Below are 18,805 nucleotides of genomic sequence, written 5' to 3' on the forward strand. Positions count from 1 at the left end.
ACTATGACTTTGTTGTGACATTTTTCAACATGTCAACTATGACTTTTTATAACATACTATACTATGACTTTTGTTTCATAAAATTTTCAACATACTATAGTATGATTTTTTTTCATGAAATTTTTTGACATATGACGTTTTTCAACATGTTATTCTATGACTGGATGTGGAAGATCGCCGAATGATTCAGTAACTTTATCACTCTGCAGGCGAGCCATTTTGGCTTCATATGCCACTGAGCAATTAATAGATAAGTTTAACTTTCAGTTAATTTCCCTGTCAGAAAAGGCTGCTTAACGGCAAGATAAAGTGGTGAAAATATTCTAAATATAGTGTAGGGTACACTTAAAGGTCTCTAAAATCCATTTTACTGCTGTCCTCGTCCACAGCAGTACTTTGCTTTTGTTCCTTGCTGGTACTCCTGTCTGTTTCTCCAAACTGTGAGCGTGCCGACCGCCATCTACTGTAGGTAATACACTGGCTATGGATAAGTACATCATGCAACCCCACTTCAAAACACCCGAACTATCCCTTTAAAACTAAGAAAACATGATACACAGTGCCATACTGGCTGCCCTACATGCTAGAAAACTTCCTGGTGCTCCAACACATGTAGTTGGTGCCCTTATTTCTTTTCGCCCCTGCCCCTCAGACAGCCTGAGTCCGCCACTGCCACTGAGGCATTTTGGTGAGAATAAGCGCTGCATCTCTTTCAAAACAACAGGCAACAAAGTGTCACTTTTCCAGAGGTTTTCCACTTTTCCAAAGGTTTAAAATCTTGCATCAAAGTACAGTCTTGCATCATTGTGAACAAACAACACAGGACCACGCAGACTTTGTCAAAGTTATTATTGTAGAATACTTTGATGTATTTTTTCTTTCATACAGACAAAAGGTGTTGGACTTAATTCCCATTAAATTCTCTTAGATTTCCATACAGATTTAGTCTACAGTATACAGGTGTGTTCTTTCTCATATATAGATATTTATTCGCTTAAATAACAGGCAGGTAACTCTTTAATATATTCAATAGTCTTTATGTTTTTTTCTTTTCTTTTTTTGGTCTTTTTTCATTTCAGCACAGTTAAGGCTGCATTTTCTGTCTGCAGAACAGCACTGCATTGTGCAAGAAGGGGGACCATTCCACACACAATATTTACAACAGTATGTATAATGAATAATGTAAAACGTTAATTTCTTCCCATCGTAACATGGCAGTAAATACTTGTAGCAGATCTAAGAGAGCAGCCTAAACAATGCATGGATGCATTGCACTTCTGCAGTCTCTAGCTCTGCATCACCCTCCGGTTCTCCATCCTCCCTGGGTCTCCACTTTTTCCAGTCCTTTAGATCATAATGAGGTACATTTGTATCTCCTGTTCTCTATTTACAGAGTGGTGTCTCTGGTCTTAAGAGACTATAAGCATCTCCACACCTCTGCACACTTCAGGGGCTGTTCAATGGACAGAAAACACAGCCCTTAGAATATGCTCAGGAGAATGTGCAACTGTCTTTTTCCATCAGTGGGAGCACCAATGGAGAAAATCTAAAATAATCATAATAATATACAAGCGCTTCCATTTTGTTGTTCCTCTCTTTACAGAAAGCAATAGGATTAAAAGAAAGAAAACATTCCCCCCCAAAAAAGTGTAACAGGAACATAGTACCTGTAAATCAAAGATGCACATGTGCACATTTGGGCGATCTGTACAGTAGTGGTGTAGTTGTACAATTTATAATTTTGATAAATATAATATATTCTTTTTCACATTGTGTTTCGCCTTCTGTGAAACTGTCTCACAACATCATGATGTAACGTGGCTGGACGGATGGACAGAGATGGCTGGAACTGGACAGTCAAATTTACACCACTGTAGAGTATCAGCCTGTTGTTCGGTCTGTATGTATGCGTGTGTCTGTCTGTGTGTGTTTGTATACTGCAGAAAGCATTGATAGAGCTGTGCTAAGAGGTGCTGAAATAGAGTATGTTGGAATTGAACAGGATATGTGTGTGTGTGTGTGTGTGTGTGTGTGTGTGTGAGAGAGGAAGAGAGCAGATGTGGAGAGATCATATAGCACACAGTAGTGACAGTAGCCTAAATGATTTACCAACACATAAAGAGTGACATTAATGATACCAAATGCATGCTTCAAAACAGACAGACCAATACAATGTCACCACCTGCCCACTCCCAAAGGTTGGGGTCAGGGTGGCGGCGATGATGATGAGCATTCAAGAAGACAGGGTTCTGTACAGGTAAGGGTGTTCCCAGAGAGCCCTGCGCGCATCCTCAAACAGAACTAGCAGGACGGACATGTTCTCTCACTGTGTTTGCATGTGTTGTCGTCTTTGTAAGACTTTCTAATCCTACGTCTGGGTACAGGTGTCGGCATGGCAGTCTGTTGCATATTGTCTGCCATTGCCTTTCTCTGGTGGTGGGACCAGTTGATAACTCAGGGGAAGTCAACGGGGGATAACTGAGGTGAGGGTAAGGTAAGGGAGGGGAAGGGGGAGTTCCAGGTTTTGCATTGCATTGCAGTTACGCTCCGATGGCAACATGAAGTCAGCGGTTCACCCACACATAGTGCAACATGGGATACAGGAGGGCACTCTCACACCCGGTCTGGAATGTGATGCGGCTGTTTGGAATGTAAGTTTCCATGGAATGTTGAGGTCGACAAGGTGACGGTGGAATGTGATGTCACGAGCGCTGCACTCGTCGTCACGAGGGTGGCTGTCCAAATGATTTTTTTTTTTTTTTCTTCTTTTTTTTGTTTGGCGTGTGCTCATGCAGCATGTTATGCCCTTTTTCTTTTACATTGGAAAGCTTCAACATAATATGTCTTAAAGCAATACTGCAATATGTTGGGAAATATGCTTATTTGCTTTCTTCGCTGAGAAGATTGATACCACTCTCACGTCTGTCCGTTCAATGTGAAGCCGAAGCCAGTAGTCAGTTAGCTTAAAGCATAAATATATATGTAGGAAAATAGGGGGAAACAGCTATGGCTCTGTTTGAAAGTAGCAAAATCCTCCTACCAGCACCTCTAATATAATAAGCACCTATGATAGTATGTCTCCAGACAGCCGAGAGAAAATATTTGACTTTTGTGAATAAAATTCAAGACTTTTTTAATACCTCCTGAGGCCATTTATTAAGGAATTGAATTGAATTGAACTGAATTCATACTGAATTTTTTTAAAAACTTTTCAAGACCAGCAGATACTGTGTTTTTGTACATATTAAACTAACGACATATAATGTGTTAATCAGTGAGCTTTGGATGTGCTTTGTTTGTTTTTACTTTTGAGAGTGCCGAGGTAGCTGTTTCCAGTCTTTATACTAAGCTAAGCTAACCTGCTGTAGCACATTTATTTATTTAGACGTGAAAATGGTCTCGATCTTCTTGCGTAACTCTCAGCAAGAAAGCCAATAAGTGTATTTCCTGAAATGTCGAAGTGTTCCTTTAAGGTGTCCCAATCAACTAATTGAATATCACGATGATGGGGAACGCACAGTGTTTGACACATAGCTCTCAGTGGTCGTACCTGATCGAGTGGGCTTTGGACCTAAAGCTAAAGCTGAACAGTGACATAAGACATGGGCCTGATAGCTCGAGTGGTTGGTTGCTTTTCAACATCAGTGATTTCTTTTTTTTTCTTCCCTTCTGGATCGAACATCCAACAGATCAAACAGAAACAATCTCTTTGTCCACAGAGAAACGAATGCAGAGGGCGCCGGTACATGATGGAGACGACACAATGGCACGTGAGCAGGAGCGGGTTCGAAGTGAGTGCATGTTAGTCTTAAAGGGCCATCGCCTGTGCATTGTGTGTTTGATGGCATTTAAAGGGTTAATGCTTCCAAAGAAAAGCCGACACACACACACACACACCAATGAAAGACCAGAAGGGACGAGACAAGACGAGACAAAGTCTTGAGGAACAGCAAGAGAGAAGATGATGGAACACGTAACAGAGATGAAGTGGAAGAGGACCTCACCCACGGGCTCGCCCCGACTGATGTCAATAAATATCCCCAATGCGTACTCATCAGTTCATCAACATGGCTGGAGGCTGTAAATTAAGTTCTGTGGGCCAACGTATGTATATGTGAGATGCCATACACTGTATCGTCTCATAGCATGGTGGACAATATTACAGATAACGGGGTCATGTGGACTTATGGGGGGAGGGCGGCATTCGAGGATTGGCAGAAAGAACAGTGATGAAAATGACGAGTTCTGTGCTGTCGCTTCCCGAACATTCAAATGATATATACATATACTCTATATATGTATTCCCCGCTCCTTTAGTTGTTTTTTTTGCAGCCATACTATTTACTATTAGGTTTAAATGAACAGTATCTTTGTTTGCAATTTATATTTTTGTTATGTTTTTGTTGGGTTTTTTTTTTTCAGAAGAGACAAGACATTACACGTACACACATAGAAAGAAGAGAGAGAGAGCAATGAAAGAAAAGAACGTTTTTGTTTTTTAAAAAGCTCAATGTGAAATTTCCGAGAAAGAGAAAATAAAGAAATGTAAAAAAGAAAAGAAATGAATGAGCACCGTTATGTTGAGAAATAAAAAGATGGAATTGACTGAAGTCTAGTTAAAGCTTTAACAAAGCGTTTTACTTGTATTGCAAGCAAATTAGTGATTTTAAAAGTCGGCTGTAGATTCTAGCCAGCTAAATGGTGGTGGTGGTGACTATGGTGCCATGGCAGGTAGGTTGGTAGGTGGGTGGTGACAACAACACTAATGATGAACACCAATAGAAACAGAGTGAGTCAGCCTCTGGCCCTGACATGGCCCTGATCTGCTGAAGCGTTGAAGGATGTGTCGTTTTTTTGTTTTTTTTCTCGGATGTCCGTCCCCCTCCCTCCCCAACCCACCGTCACTCAGGACAACGCAGCGAGAGCAGACCTGTGCGTGTGTGTGTGACAAGTGTGCACGCAGTCAGGCGGGGTGGGGTTGGGCAGGTTGTTCAGGGAGGGCAACAGACGGACTGGGGTGGGGCGGTGGGTTCGAGGGTGGAGGGAGGGTCGGGGGTGGTGTTGTCAGTGGGTCAGACTGAGAGGGCTGGAGCAAGGGCAAAGGAGGTAAAGTCGCAATGTTCTCAGGGAGTTTGCGAGCAGAAGTCTCCAGCCATTGTCCACTCCCTCTGGTACCTCCCCCATCCTTCGCTCCCTCCTGTTAGCTTTGTCGTAGGGAGATTGGATGAAAAATGTCATGTGTGAGTCCTCAGCCCTCTCTTCCGCTCCCTTTTCCTCCCCAAGTCACCATTCCCCTTCTCCTCTCCCCCCGACCCACGTTCAGCTCAGTTATAAGGAGGTCTCCACGCAGTAGAGGTGGGCCAGGTAAGGGCCGGAGGGTCTCACCGGCCTGTCCCTGCCATGATGGTTATGATGGTGTTGGTGGCGGTGGTGGTGGTGGTGATGGGGGCTCCAGTAGCTGGGGGTAACTGCATCGGTGCTCTTTTTGTTGCCGTGGGTGACTGTTGAACTGATGCTGCTGCTGCTGCTGCTGCTGCTGTTGTTGTTGTTGTTTCGGTTGCACGGGGTCACCGGGAGGCTGTACTGGCGGTAGGGGCGGGTGGGTCGTGAGCGGGCTGGGGGCGGGGGCTGGGCAGGAGGGGGCGGTGGCTTGCGGAGGGCCGGGTGCAGGTGCTGGTATCTGCTGAGCTCTGATTCGTCGTCCACGTCAGTGTCGTCGATCAGCGGGATGTTGTGGATGAGGTCGTTGATGAGGAACTCCGGGTGGGCCATGAAATTGTGGATGGAGTTGCGGGATTCCGGTTTCTCCCGGCCCTCGTACAGCGAACTACGGAATGCTTTCACCACTCGCATCTGCCGAAAGGAAGGAAGACGAGGGAGAGACCACAAGAAAGAGAGAGGTTTAAGTCAGACATGAAAAAGGGGAAAGGGGAGGCCAGGGAAACCCAGAGACAGACAGACTCGTGTCCTCCAGCAGACAAACAGAGTGACAGACAGACAGATGGACACTCAGGACCAGGTGGCTACAGTCAAAGTTTATAGAAGATGACTTCTATTGGTCACATTCGGTTTATTTTCTATAGAGAAATATGACTCCGATCTGCTCTGGAAGCTGAAGATAATGTTATTGGCTGGATTCAACCACAATGGACGTGGCCAAAGCACAACAGTCTTTTGGAGCACAAGTTAAAAGACTATTTCGACATTTGGGAAATTAATTTATTTGCTTAATTTTTTCATTTCCAAGAGTTATATTAGAATATTGATACCACTCTCATGTCTGTGTGCTCAACTACAGCCACTAGCCAGTTAGCTTAGCTGAGGATAAAGACTGAAAACAGGGAAACAGCTAAAATGCCCACTAATGAACATGTCATCTGTAAAAAAAGATGACATGATCTGTAAAAAAATGAAAGGTTAAAAAAAGTTTTTAAAGACTATTTCTTGGCTTAACTTCAGATTTATGTGTTAATTAGTGAAGTTAAAGGCGTTTTTCTCGTGTGATTCATTCGCACGTCAATAAATTTTTTCGAACTGCTGTTTTTGTCATGAATACTTTCACACTGATCATGAATATTATCGGTAGATTAAAGGCATCAGCCAATCACATTGTGCGGAATGGGATGTGTTGCTGCCATGGATGTATAAAGAGAACTGGATACAGCGTTGGAGGCGGGGCCCCGTTCATTCCCATGAAAGTTGCTCAGTGGCGCATGATGACAAAATGGCTCGACTTCCGCCTGGAAAAGTACCCGGATCTTGGGCACATGGACCATGCGCAGTAGCGTCCGCTCGGTCACATGACTCGGTCACGGGGTCCCAACGTCACATCGTCGTCACGGCTTGCAATCGAGCCTCGTTCTGGGTCTAATTCACAGGAACGGAGGAAGGAAAATAACTCTGGATTTGGCTATTAGTGCGTTTTACAACTTTTAGGACCTAATGTTTTAAATAAAGACTACTCCGCTGAGTTACAGATGTCTCTTTCCCAATGTAAGTCTATGGGAAAAAGTCTTTTTGGGCATTACGAAAGTTGGGATCAACGACCGGCGCTCTTCCTGGTGGCTCGATTGCGCCTATATTTATTTAACAACACGGAGGCTCTTTACAACCTTGACCAACGCAGCTCAGACCTGATCCACTCCTTCCGTTCTTACTTTTCACAATAAAAGCCCTATAGACTTATATATTTTGCATTTCTGCTTTTTGTTATACATCACGCCCCTGGTGTGTGAAGGCCTCTAAGCTGCCAATACACTCCATCTGAACTGCTTGTCAGATGGTCGAAAAGCTTTGGAAACCCCCCCACGCACACACACTTTTACTACATCAGATTAGGGTGGCCGGAGGTGAGAAGGTCAAGCTCTTTTTTTTATTTGTCTTTTTTCACAACTACTTCTGTCACTTTTCATGTGAGCAACCGAGTGCAAAACACTTATTTGCTGTCATTCCCGTATTTTAACAATATCACGTCTCCCCCACCTTTCTATAACGACCGGCTTTCCACTCCTCCTTCCAAATCAGATCAGGTATAAGCACTTTTTATTATACTTATTTTTGAGCATAACCCAACCCTTAGAGGGCTAGCTGCTTCCAGTCTTTATTCCATAGCTAAGATAACTGGCTAACATACAACATCCGGCAAAACTAAATAACAAAGAGGGAGAGTTCAGAGACACAAATAACATAAAGAATGTACTCCTCCTCATCATAAGGACTGTGTGTTTCAAAGCTCAAATCGGGTTGATCACTTTACTGCTTTGTCATGTGAGGAGATTAACAAGAGGTCATGTTTACAAGGTTTTGAGCTAAATTTACATGGTAATGGATAAATAAAATGTTTTTCAGACAGGGCAACATCTTGGCATGAGTGTAGTCGCAACCTCACCTTGCCACCGGACTATTTCAACATCAAGATGCTGTCTGTTTTTTTAATCATGTCTCCTCTATTATCCTATTCTTTCACAAGGGGAATTGGATTAGTCCTCCTTATTTTGTACAGAGCTCAGAGCATCGCAAGTTATCAAGGTCATTTCTCAAACTATGTAATTATATTACTGTAACTTTGGGAGCACAAATATCTTGACTAATTCAGTAACCAACAGAGCGTCCACCTGAACCTGTCTGTCCCCAACAGACCAAAAAAAAAAAAAAAAGAGGTAAAAAATCAAAATGAGTTGGCTAATGACTGAATATTTTTGTCAGTTCTCACACACCAATCAAACCTCACAGGACGAGAGCATTTAGTAGCCACCATCACAAAGACCAAAGAAGCTGCAGACGCTTCACATCATACACACGTGGCATGTGTTTTTGTGTGTGTGTTGGTGGGTGTGTGTGTGTTGGTGGGTGTGATGCAGTATGTGTGGAGAAAACACTCAAACCTCAGCACACTGGATCACATGCACACACACACACACACACAGGTGAGGGTTGTTGTTAGGCACAGATGGAGAAGAAGCGAGAATGGTGAGTGTGTTAGTTTAATGTACAATAAAATAATAAAAAATGGCAAGAACCTATAGCAGTGACCATACACACACACACACACACACGCACGCAAACGTGCATGCAGCAGCGGTGTAACTGAGCGAACCAACAGTTCAGTTGTTTCCACATCGTGCGGCTTGGAGGTTGACGTCTGCATGCATCGGACAGTTGTCAATCATGGGTGCTGTTTGTTAAAGGGAGCTGGTTTATTCACGCAAACACCTCAGCAGCCAGACAGTGAGCTAGTCTGTCAGCATCTCTATGCAAACACACACACACACACACACACACACATGCACATGTGGAAATTGTACTGCAGCCATGCAGCAGTGAGGGACAGAGGAGAGCAGAGTGATTGAAATGATGCTGATGATGATGATGATGCTGATGATGAAGTTGCTGCAGGATAGAGAGAAAAAAAAAACCAAGTCTTGCAAAACAGAAAGGTGACATCACGGAGAATCAGCAGGTTAGAACAGTATGTGATTGGTTAGATTACTAGAAACAGAAGATGATGGGTTCAAAGGCCAGAGCAAAACTCGGGCGTCAGCCCTGTCGCAAGAGAGAGGCAGCCAGGTCATGCTGAATCAGATCGTTGTCACTTACACTCTCTTTCTGTCTCTCTCTCTCTCTCTCTCTCACACACACACACACACACCCACACCCACATGCACACACCCACACACACACAAAACACATAGGAGTGAGGTCTGTGAGTGTACTTGAAGGTACATTATGCAGTGTATGTATGCGTGCGTAAACACATTCCTTTGCCATGGCAGTTGGTCCATGCACCCTTCCCCTCCCCAAGCCCAAACAGAGGAAAAGAAGCAGCATGAGCACAAAAGAAACAGTAGACAGTTCAATGCAAATACACAGACAGGCACAGGCAGGCAGAGCCCTACATAGAGACAGTTTGGCCAAATGACATCAACAGACTGCAACACTTAACTGGAGTCCAAACTGTGATTATGAGAAGGTGGATGGTCAGGCAGCTGAATGGAGATCAGTGCTGCAGTCGGCCAAACTAAGAGGAGTCTCTATATGTGACTCTGCCGTATATGATAGACAGACGTACAGACAGACAGAAGGTCAAGCAGTAGGTTCAGTGCTTATCTGTTTTTCCAAAGAGCCTGTCAGACAGTAGAAAAACACCTCATGCAGACTGAGAAGGTGTCAGAATGTTACTTTCTCACTTCGTCAGCGCTTGGTTTGTTTTCATTTTTTGTCTCCATGGAAAGAGTAAACTTTCGAGTATATGCCGTCCCCAGTGTGACCAGAGCGGCCTGGAGGTCAGGGCACTGCTGTGTTACTTATGTCTCTCACTTTCTTTCTTTCTTTCTCTCCCTCTCCCTCTCCCTGTCGGCCCTTTCAGCAGTGCTTGATGGAAAAACAATGATGGTTAAAGTACAAGAAGGAAATAGGCGCTGGAAGGTAGAGAGGCTGCTGTGTGCAACAACACAATTGCTTATGAGAAGAAACTGCAACATAAAACACAGGGAGAAGCTGTGAGGTGGATGGCTGGTTACCCACCCTTTGGTATGTGATGACTGGGCTCTAATCCATGGCAACCCCTCAGCAACACCTTCCTCAATTCAATGCACATTCTCTTCATGTCGCCTACTCATATCCCATTTAAAGAGCAAAAACTGAGCGCGGAGGCTGAAATATTATTCTTGAATATGAAAGAACTTTAGCAAAGAATTGAGGAGCTGAGGATGGATTTTGGCCTAAATACCCCATTCCCCTTAAAGTTCCTGACCAACGCAAACTTTCATATTCATCTCTTTTCTCAATTTAATTGCAGGCAGATGAAACAAGGCCAGTCTGAAATGAAAACAAACTGGATCCATAGATCGGTGCAAAATATCCAGATGGATCACTAAGGTCCAGCGCAGCTCAGGTGGATGAAAGCATGAAACAGAGACGTCTACTTGTATCATCTCTATTTAATATTTAAGATATTTCTTTCAGATATCCCCGGGGCTCTTTTCTTACCCAGTGATGATAGATTTTAAGTCAGGGAGGTGATGGTGTTGATGTCAGAACTTACGCACATCATACTGCAACGGGGGCACAGTGCCAAGTCTGAGGGCTGGGTCTGCTTTGCAAAGAACTCTGGGTAGTGGAGTGAAGTAATGACCCTGATGCAGGGGAAGAGGTCAGTCTGTCTTGATAACACACATAGGAAATCATTTGTAGTGTGTGTTTGTTGCTCGGGGATTCCCATATCGGACCATTTCATCAGGCTTTAGGCAATCATAGGAAAGTACTTAAAGGAGTACTTCACCCTTCAAATGTCCATTTCTATATCAATTATTATGTTACCTTGAAGAAAACTTAGATTTTATCACATGCCTCAATGGGAAAGTAATTGATATGCAAATGGTCATTTTAAGGGAGAGGTATTCCTTTAAAGAGGACATATGCTCATTTTCAGGTACATACTTGTATTTCGGGTTCTTACTAAAACATCTTTACATACTTTAATGTCCAAAAAACACATTATTTTCCTCATCCTGTCTGTCTGAATATACCTCTATTTGTCTGAAATGCTCCGTTTTAGCACCTTTCTCTCTTTAAGCCCCCACCCCCCTCCTAAAAAAGCCCAGTCTGCTCTGATTGGCAAGAGAGAAAAATATGGTGCACCTTTGCAAAGGTAGTTCTCAAGCTGTGGCCGGTATATACTAATGAGCCTGTACGTGACATAGGAAGGGGGAGCCAAATGTGATTGGCTTGTTGAATCTCATGTTTTCTGATCTAGGCAACCCACAAAAAAAACCTGACTAGGTTGTTTTATTTTACAGTCTGTGACCCAAATGTATGTGCAAAAGCACTGAAAATTATCATATGTCCCCTTCAAAAGCTAAGGCTGGTGATATATTCTGTATTTGTGGCATTGTCACCAAATCCCATAAAAGGACCAAAACCAACAATGTGTTCGTCCGTCTCTCAAATTTTTGACTTCCCAACCCTGTCTGGGGCTCCCAATCCCCAAGCCCACTGGTTCCTACTGAATATGGAAATCTTTAAAAAATAAAACAGCTGGACACTGTAGTTTTTACCGATTGTTACTTAAACAGGAGGAAATAATTGTGTATTTGTTTCAGATTCCCACAGATTTGGTGCACTAGTGAGTTATTTCCAGCAGCAGGACGGTGTATGTGGGGTTGAGTCAAAATAAACTTCAGTGTGAACCTGAGTCACACTGAAGTTAATGCTTGCTCCTTCACATCCCCTCCTTGTCAATCTATTTGGGTTCAGGAGCTGAACCACAAGGGGGTGACTTCAAAATGCAAGTACGTGTCATACTACTGTTGAGTAACAGACTTGGGACACAACAAGCTCTTCAAATGAAGGAAAAAAAAAAGCCAGCAATGAGCTATCAGTGGTGAGACCTGAACCCTAGCTCCATTCTTTGATTCTACATCTGTCCTTCCACACTCCCAACTCATATTATCCATCTTTTCTATCAAGCAGCCAGTGTTGTAAAGTGATGGTGAGAAGTATGTGTTTCCTTAAACAAAGCCCAGGTAACCTCTAGTGTCTGTGCAGGATGATCACGACAATGAGGTGTCAGCAGCGCCTCTCTGTATCTACGCCTACAGGTGATGGAGCAGCGTGGGGGAAGGAAGGCAGCGTGGAATGGGAGGAGGGAAGGATGGACGAAAGGGAGCAAGGGAAGGTAAGGAGAAGCAACTGAGAAAGACGGATGAAGACAATCAAACGAAGAGACAACGCAACCACACACATGCACGCACAAGCAAACACTCGCACACTGACGAACAAACACACAGAAGTCAAAACTACGGCTCTCGGTTATGTCAGCACACACAAACACACTTGCAAACAGACACGTGCGGAACTGACATACAAAGAAATCAAGAGAAAACATGAGGGGTGGACGCTACTCTAGTAAGGAGATGGGAGGATGACAAAAAGGGATGAGGTAAAGGACAAAGTAAGATACAAAAAAAATGAAGAGAAACCTACGAAAGAAATCTTATCAGTACTGCTACACAAGAGCCCGTATTTAGATCTGATCCAATCTAAATACCTCTACAAAAGAACAACTCTACTTATGAAGAACAATAAGAATACATTTCACAGAATATTTCTGCAAACAGGGAACCTGTAATATCTCATAATTATAGAAGGAAAAGGAGAGAGCTGTGATGGAGAGAGAGAGAGAGAGAGAGGAAAGAAAACAAACTGCACAGAGAGAAAAATCAGGACTTTTTGGAGACATCGGCGAGGGGAGGGTGGGGGGGGGGGCAAACTTGTGGCGTTGGAGCTGGAAATACTGTTACAGAAACAACCAGTTGACAACAATTGCAGCACTGGACATAAGTGAGAGGAGCAAAAGAAGGAGAAAGAAAGAAATAGTGATAAAGGAAGAGGGAACCTTTTTTTTTCTTTTTTACTGTCGTCTTGGAAACAGCAGTGTGTTACGGGGCTTTTATACTCGAAGGTTTACAGTTTAGAGAATTGCAAAAGCCATATGAAAGCCATTTGGTAATGAGTATGAATTCTATGGCAGTGAAATCTAATTATAGCATTTTCTACGAGTCACAGAATTGTTACAGTAAAACTATATTCTCTTGTTTTTTTTTAGAGAAAAGACATGACACCTTTACATTAGCGATGTTTACAGCAGGGGTCAACCACGGTAACCACGCTTGACCTCATTCACAGACAGGAAATTACACACGGTGCAGGAGGAGCAGCCATTTGCTCTCTGAACTTTAGGATGCGTCCTTGCCTTGTACACTCGTAAATCAACCGCTGCTTGAATATCTTCTTTTAAACTTCTCACTGTTTCTTTTCATAAAGTGCTCCATTTCAAACCCCGGACACCTCAGACAGAGAGAGAACAGCAAGCTGCCTCCTGCACCAACCAACACTCAACATCAAAACAAGAGTCTGGACTGGGACCGGGACTGGATTTGGACCAGACCAGATCAGACCAGACCTACACAGCCGGTCAGGACTGGGTGCTGTTCAAAAGGGAGAATAAGAGAAAGGAAAAGAGGAGACATTGCACACACACGAGCAGCGAGCGAGCCAGAGGGGTCACAACCATAGAGAGTAAAAATACTGCAGTCCACGTGCCGTGCAGCAGTGTGTTGTTTGTGTCTACGAATGAGTGTGTGTGAGAGAGAGAGAAAGTGGGTGCAAGTATGGATGCAGGTATACGTGTGTGTGTTTGTTTGTGTGTGTGTGTGTGTGTGTTTGTGTGTGTGTTTGTTTGTTAATGTGTGTGTGTATGTGTGTACATGCGTTCGGCGGACTCACTCCCGGGGGCTGGGCTGGTATTGGCTGGTGCAGTGGAGAGAGCTACGTGAGAGGGGGTAGAGATAGTGTTTACGTCGTGGAGCTGACTGAGCACGGAGGAGCGCCGTCTCACCGCTCCCTGAAACGAACCGCTTCGCTTGAACGTGCTCACTACCTCCATCTGCAGGACAGAGACAAAACAGCAGCACTCAGTGAGTGGGCAGGAGAGGCCGGTCTGAGTGTGTGTGTGCATGTTGGGGTCCCTTTAAAACATTCCCGTCACAGCAGGAATGATAGAAACGGCACTGAAATTTCCCTTGACGGCAAACGTGATCAGAGAGAGACAAAGTGAGAAAAATAAATTCCGGTGATCCATTCTTTCGAAGTCTGAATTAAATTGTTTTATGTTCGTGGAACAGGTGGAAAAAAAGTTTTGGCAGGTGATTTATTTTTTGGTCAGGATCAATCACAGAAGTGTTGGTTGTTAGAAACCCCATGTTCTAAACAGGACTAAAACCATTCACGTTTTCTTCCAGGTGAGTTTTAATTTACATAACTTGCAATATATATACCTTGTCTTTAGTATGCATGGAGAAATTAAAGCTTCAGAAGGCAACAATTTGTTGGCATCATTGGGCAAAATTTCCATTATAACCTTTCAGCATATTGTAATTCAAGTGTTCTGAGAGATAACTAGACTTCTGCACCTCCTCATGGCTCTGTTTTCAGGCTTTAAAAAATCTAGCCCGTGACGGAAGACTTTGGCCAATAACAGGTCATTTCAGAGAGAGAGAGCGTTCCTATTGGCTGTGCTCCGGTCATGTGAGCGGTGCTTGGTACTTCCTCAACAGATCTCAACATGGCTGCCGAGTCACAAACTTTCTAATTTTACAGTTAAACCGTACACTACAAGATGATTCTGAAAACATTTGAGGAGAGAAATAGGCATTACAGTAACAGAATATTGATTCATATTTGATCAGCGCTGCCTAGTTTGACCGTTTGGTCGGAGTTCACGAGTGATTGACAGCCGGCTCTCCTAGACAGCAGATGGACAGCAGACTCCAGATCAGCTCTGAGTGGTTGTTTTCCTCCGGTTTGTGAAATCTTGCAGATGCCATTAGGAGCACCGGAGGACACAGAGGCACATGATTTTTTTCAGGTTACCAGTTTCATGTACTACTGTCACGATATAACGACCGTTTTATAAAAATAACTTTTTTTAATCATATTTGCTCCAATTTCGCCTACTTCAGCTTTAATACTCACCTGGAAGAAAACATGAATGCTTTTAGTCCTATTTAGAACATGGGGTAGCGGTGTACTTCAGTCTAATATGTCCCAAATTAATATTCCACTTGAGCAAACACTTTAAATGATCCTGACAAACAAGTAAAAAAAATCCCCAGTTTCAAAGATGAAAAAAAAAATTAACTTCACCTGTTCTTAAGTCATGAACAGAGGAGAGAAAACCATTTAGATCAGTCTTAGAAAGTGAATCACCTGAATTTTTTTTCTCACTTGCCTCTCAGGGCTTCCGTAGACTTCTGAATATTTCTAACAAGCAAGAAATATAAATGATGACTGTGCATGTACATGAGGTTATGTGTGGGTTTGCATGCATGTATATTTGTTGTCTGCACACTCAGACCAAACCCTCTTAATGAAAAACTGACCACTCTTCGCAAAAGGCACTTAAGCAGAGACTCTTGACTGGATCTCTAACACTGCTCAGGAGGCTGTTAGCAGATTGTCGTTGATGCTGTTTTTTTCTGTCTTAATGTACATTCTCACACAAAGCAGTGTAAGAATCAATCAATTAAAGTAATCAAGCAAGTCAACAGCCTGTCTACTTAGCATTAGCCTTTAGAAAATGTGTAATCACACTCACACACACACACACAATCACAGCATTTATCCTCTCTCATGATGTTTATGAGCGTCTAAAATACCACTTCCAAATTAGATTCACAAAGTTTGAACAGAACAGAAAAAGTTAGCTGTGGAGGAGAGAAAAAACTGGAATCATTATATTTGGCACAAGTCAGAAGAACAGCACAGACAGGATGAAATACAGACTGACTTTAGAAGAGTCATATCAGATACAGCGTCTAAACTTAAACTAAAATTGCATATCTTTCATAGAAGAGTCAATAAAGCAATAAATCTCTTAAAAGGACTTTCTTCCCAAACGTCTCTTATGTTAGTGTGTAAAGGCCATGATACTTACTGGCAGTTTATTTAGGCTGTGTTACTACACAATTCAAGAACAATATCCCCCCCAAAAATAATTTGCATTTCATCATAAAGCACTTGATAGTTTAAAGTGCAAACATTAGGCATTCAGATTCCTACGTTCTTTATGATTCATAATTGTGTCTTTGGTTTTCATGTGTCCTGTTCACACTTTTGGCAAATTCCCCATTTATCTGTAATTCATCTTTTTAACAAACTGCTTGTGTGTCATGACCAAGTGAAGCTTCTGGTTGTGCTGTCGGGATATCTCTGTGTCTATTCCTGTGAAAGAGGTTTGGTTGAGGTTTGTTTTGGTGGTCTCGTCAAACAGTACCTGGGTCTGGATGCGATTGAGGCCTCTGAACCAGAGGATCTGTCCGCGACGCAGCTCTCTCTCGGCACAGTCGATCTCCTCCTCGTCCTCCGCCATCTCCTCCCCTTCATCATCCCCGGGCTCCAGGCCCATCCCCGCCTCCTTCAGGCATGGCAGCCGCTCCGTTGGCACCGTGGCGATCACCTGGAAGCCACGTGTGTTAAATTGCTATGTGACCAGAAGATGCTAGTGTGGCGTTATGCTGAGCAGCTGTGAGCTTTTCCAACCGTTTTACACGGATGATGGATCAGATAATACCAGATTATTCCGACAGACTTAAGCACAGAATAGGTCAGAGGTGTTATCTAAGCCTTACCTCAGAGAAAACGCTAGGTAAACCAGTTCTACGCTCGCTCAGTGTGGTCTGACTCAGCAGGCTGAAGAGGTGCTTACCTGCCCCCAGAGGAGCTCCCCAACTCCCACGAACAGACACCAGAGCCACTGCTCCATGTTGAGAGGGGCACAGCTGAAGGGCTTCCCTCCCCACTGCACGATCACGATCTGCAGCAGAAACACAGGGAGGGACATCAATATTGTCACGCATACAAACACAATGTTGAGGGAGAATGAACTGTAAAAAAACAGAAAAACAAAAACAATGCCAGGATGTGTCAGCAGTCAACACCTCTATCTTCTAGCCAGTTGGCATTGTCACTGTACCCTGCAGTATCCAATAAACATCAAACCAAGATGTCAAGACAGGGATTTTGTGTTTGTGGATTGTATTTAATTATTCATGAGGTATATAGTTTAGCTTCAGCTTTGTGTATAGGAACATTCTCTGGGCCGGTATGTATAAAGCTGCTCAGAGTACAGTTTAGGTCTTTATGCATAAAAATGATTTTGACTGCCTTGCCTCTCTGCCATGTATAAATGTTCCTTATTTGCTTTCTTTCTGAGAGTTAGATGAGAAGATCAATACCACTTCCATGTCGGTTAAATTTGAAGCTAGAGACAGGAGACGGGTAGCTTAGTTTGTCACAAAGACTGTCAACGGGTGCCAGGTGGGGTCCGCACAGTCTGCCCAGGGGATTCAACCTGGGCAGACGCTACGGTGTGTGAAAAGGCCGTGCTGTAAAGCTTTACACCCCTCGCTAACCCTTTGCTCAGCGCAGCGAAAAGCCATTGTTGCGCCGCACAAGCCATTGGAAATAATGGGTTTCAGAGCACAGTGGTGCCGCGTTCTGTGTGAATTCTGCTCCCAGCGCAACTGTCAACTGATTGAAAAACCAATTGAGAGGGATTATTTTAGTATTAGTCCATACATTGTTTTTTAAGAAATTGTTGCATATTGTACCTTTAAGTGAATTGCTAGAAATAATCTGTATTAGTAATGGTACCTTCCAACATAATAGATGCAGCCCTGCGGTTTGGACCATAGTATCACCGTGCGCACTTCAGCAGATGTAGTGACGGCATTTTAAATAGCAACATGATCACGTATACAACGAGAGCAAAGTTTATCACAGTGACACTATCATCTTGACACCATAGTGCATTAAGCTCACTGGGAGTATGATAGAGTGTATCACATACAGTAATATCTTTCTGCAGGGAGGAGGGATCCATCTTTCTTTCTTACTGTATCTTTCTCTTTCACCTCTCTCAAGCTGACTCCAGTCTTCCGCTCTCTCTCATCTCCAATTTTCCAAATCCCTCTGAACTGTCTCTTCGTCGCTCTCACACTCCAAATCACTGCCAGCCCTTCCGACTCTCTCTCTCTCTCTCTCTTCTCTTTTCTTGTTTCTCCCCAGAGTACCACTGAGCACTGAAGATGCCTCTTTTTCTCTCTCCATCCCTCACTCTGTTTGTGCTTGCATGTCTGTGTTTTTGTGTACTCAAACTTCCCCGCTCAGTGCATTTCTTCTGTATTCACTTCAACAATCCTCCTTCTGTTGGTAAAGTTTGAAATCTTAAATCTGGAGTATTTTCTGTCTGGACAGAACAGAAACCAGAAGGTTAATTATGGTTTATAATATACAATTATTTATCATCAGAGCGGGTCGGGTCGTTGGGGGTTGATTACATATATAGAGTATATATGACATCATTGGCCATCTCACTGCTGCGCGCTACTTTTGAGCGTGCAACCAGAGAGTGCAACCGTCGGCTAACTTCCTGTTTAGCCCGATGCTAACTGGAATGGGGATAATTCAATCAAGCGGCTCTTCTCGACTTTCCAAATGCTATCGGACCGAAGTCATTTAATTCTGAGAGTGAAACGAGTAGGGACGGGATGGGAATCGATCGTGGTGAATTTCCATTATCGGTATAATCTTGACTATCGTCATGAGTGACTTGAAAGCTGTCTAGCTCGCTATCATGATAGAGAAGTGACAAATAGAGCTAGGCTCAAATGCATATATGCAGCATTGTTGGTTGGAGTTTGTAAACAATCCATTCAAAGTTTCCCACGTCCTCCCGACTCAATGT

At 43.4% G+C, this 18,805-nt stretch overlaps 1 protein-coding gene across 5 annotated transcripts in view; it reads right to left on the minus strand.

The window, feature by feature from the left end:
* Positions 1 to 832: 832 nt before the first annotated feature.
* The window catches only part of atp2b3b (ATPase plasma membrane Ca2+ transporting 3b), a 65,938-nt gene continuing 47,965 nt past the window's right edge, over positions 833 to 18,805 (minus strand). For 3 of the 5 annotated variants that reach the window (XM_074643163.1, XM_074643165.1, XM_074643164.1), the window contains 3 exons: positions 16,766 to 16,873; positions 16,334 to 16,516; positions 833 to 5,853 (listed from right to left, as the gene is read on the minus strand). In XM_074643163.1, the coding sequence (XP_074499264.1) occupies positions 5,329 to 5,853; positions 16,334 to 16,516; positions 16,766 to 16,873 (816 nt within the window). In that variant the 3' untranslated portion in view covers positions 833 to 5,328. Of the gene's footprint in view, positions 5,854 to 13,785; positions 13,946 to 16,333; positions 16,517 to 16,765; positions 16,874 to 18,805 lie in introns of all 5 variants that reach the window. The other 2 variants (XM_074643167.1, XM_074643166.1) reach the window with 2 other exon arrangements.

Source organism: Sebastes fasciatus, chromosome 8, assembly GCF_043250625.1.
Source record: "Sebastes fasciatus isolate fSebFas1 chromosome 8, fSebFas1.pri, whole genome shotgun sequence".
Classification (NCBI taxonomy): domain Eukaryota; kingdom Metazoa; phylum Chordata; class Actinopteri; order Perciformes; family Sebastidae; genus Sebastes; species Sebastes fasciatus.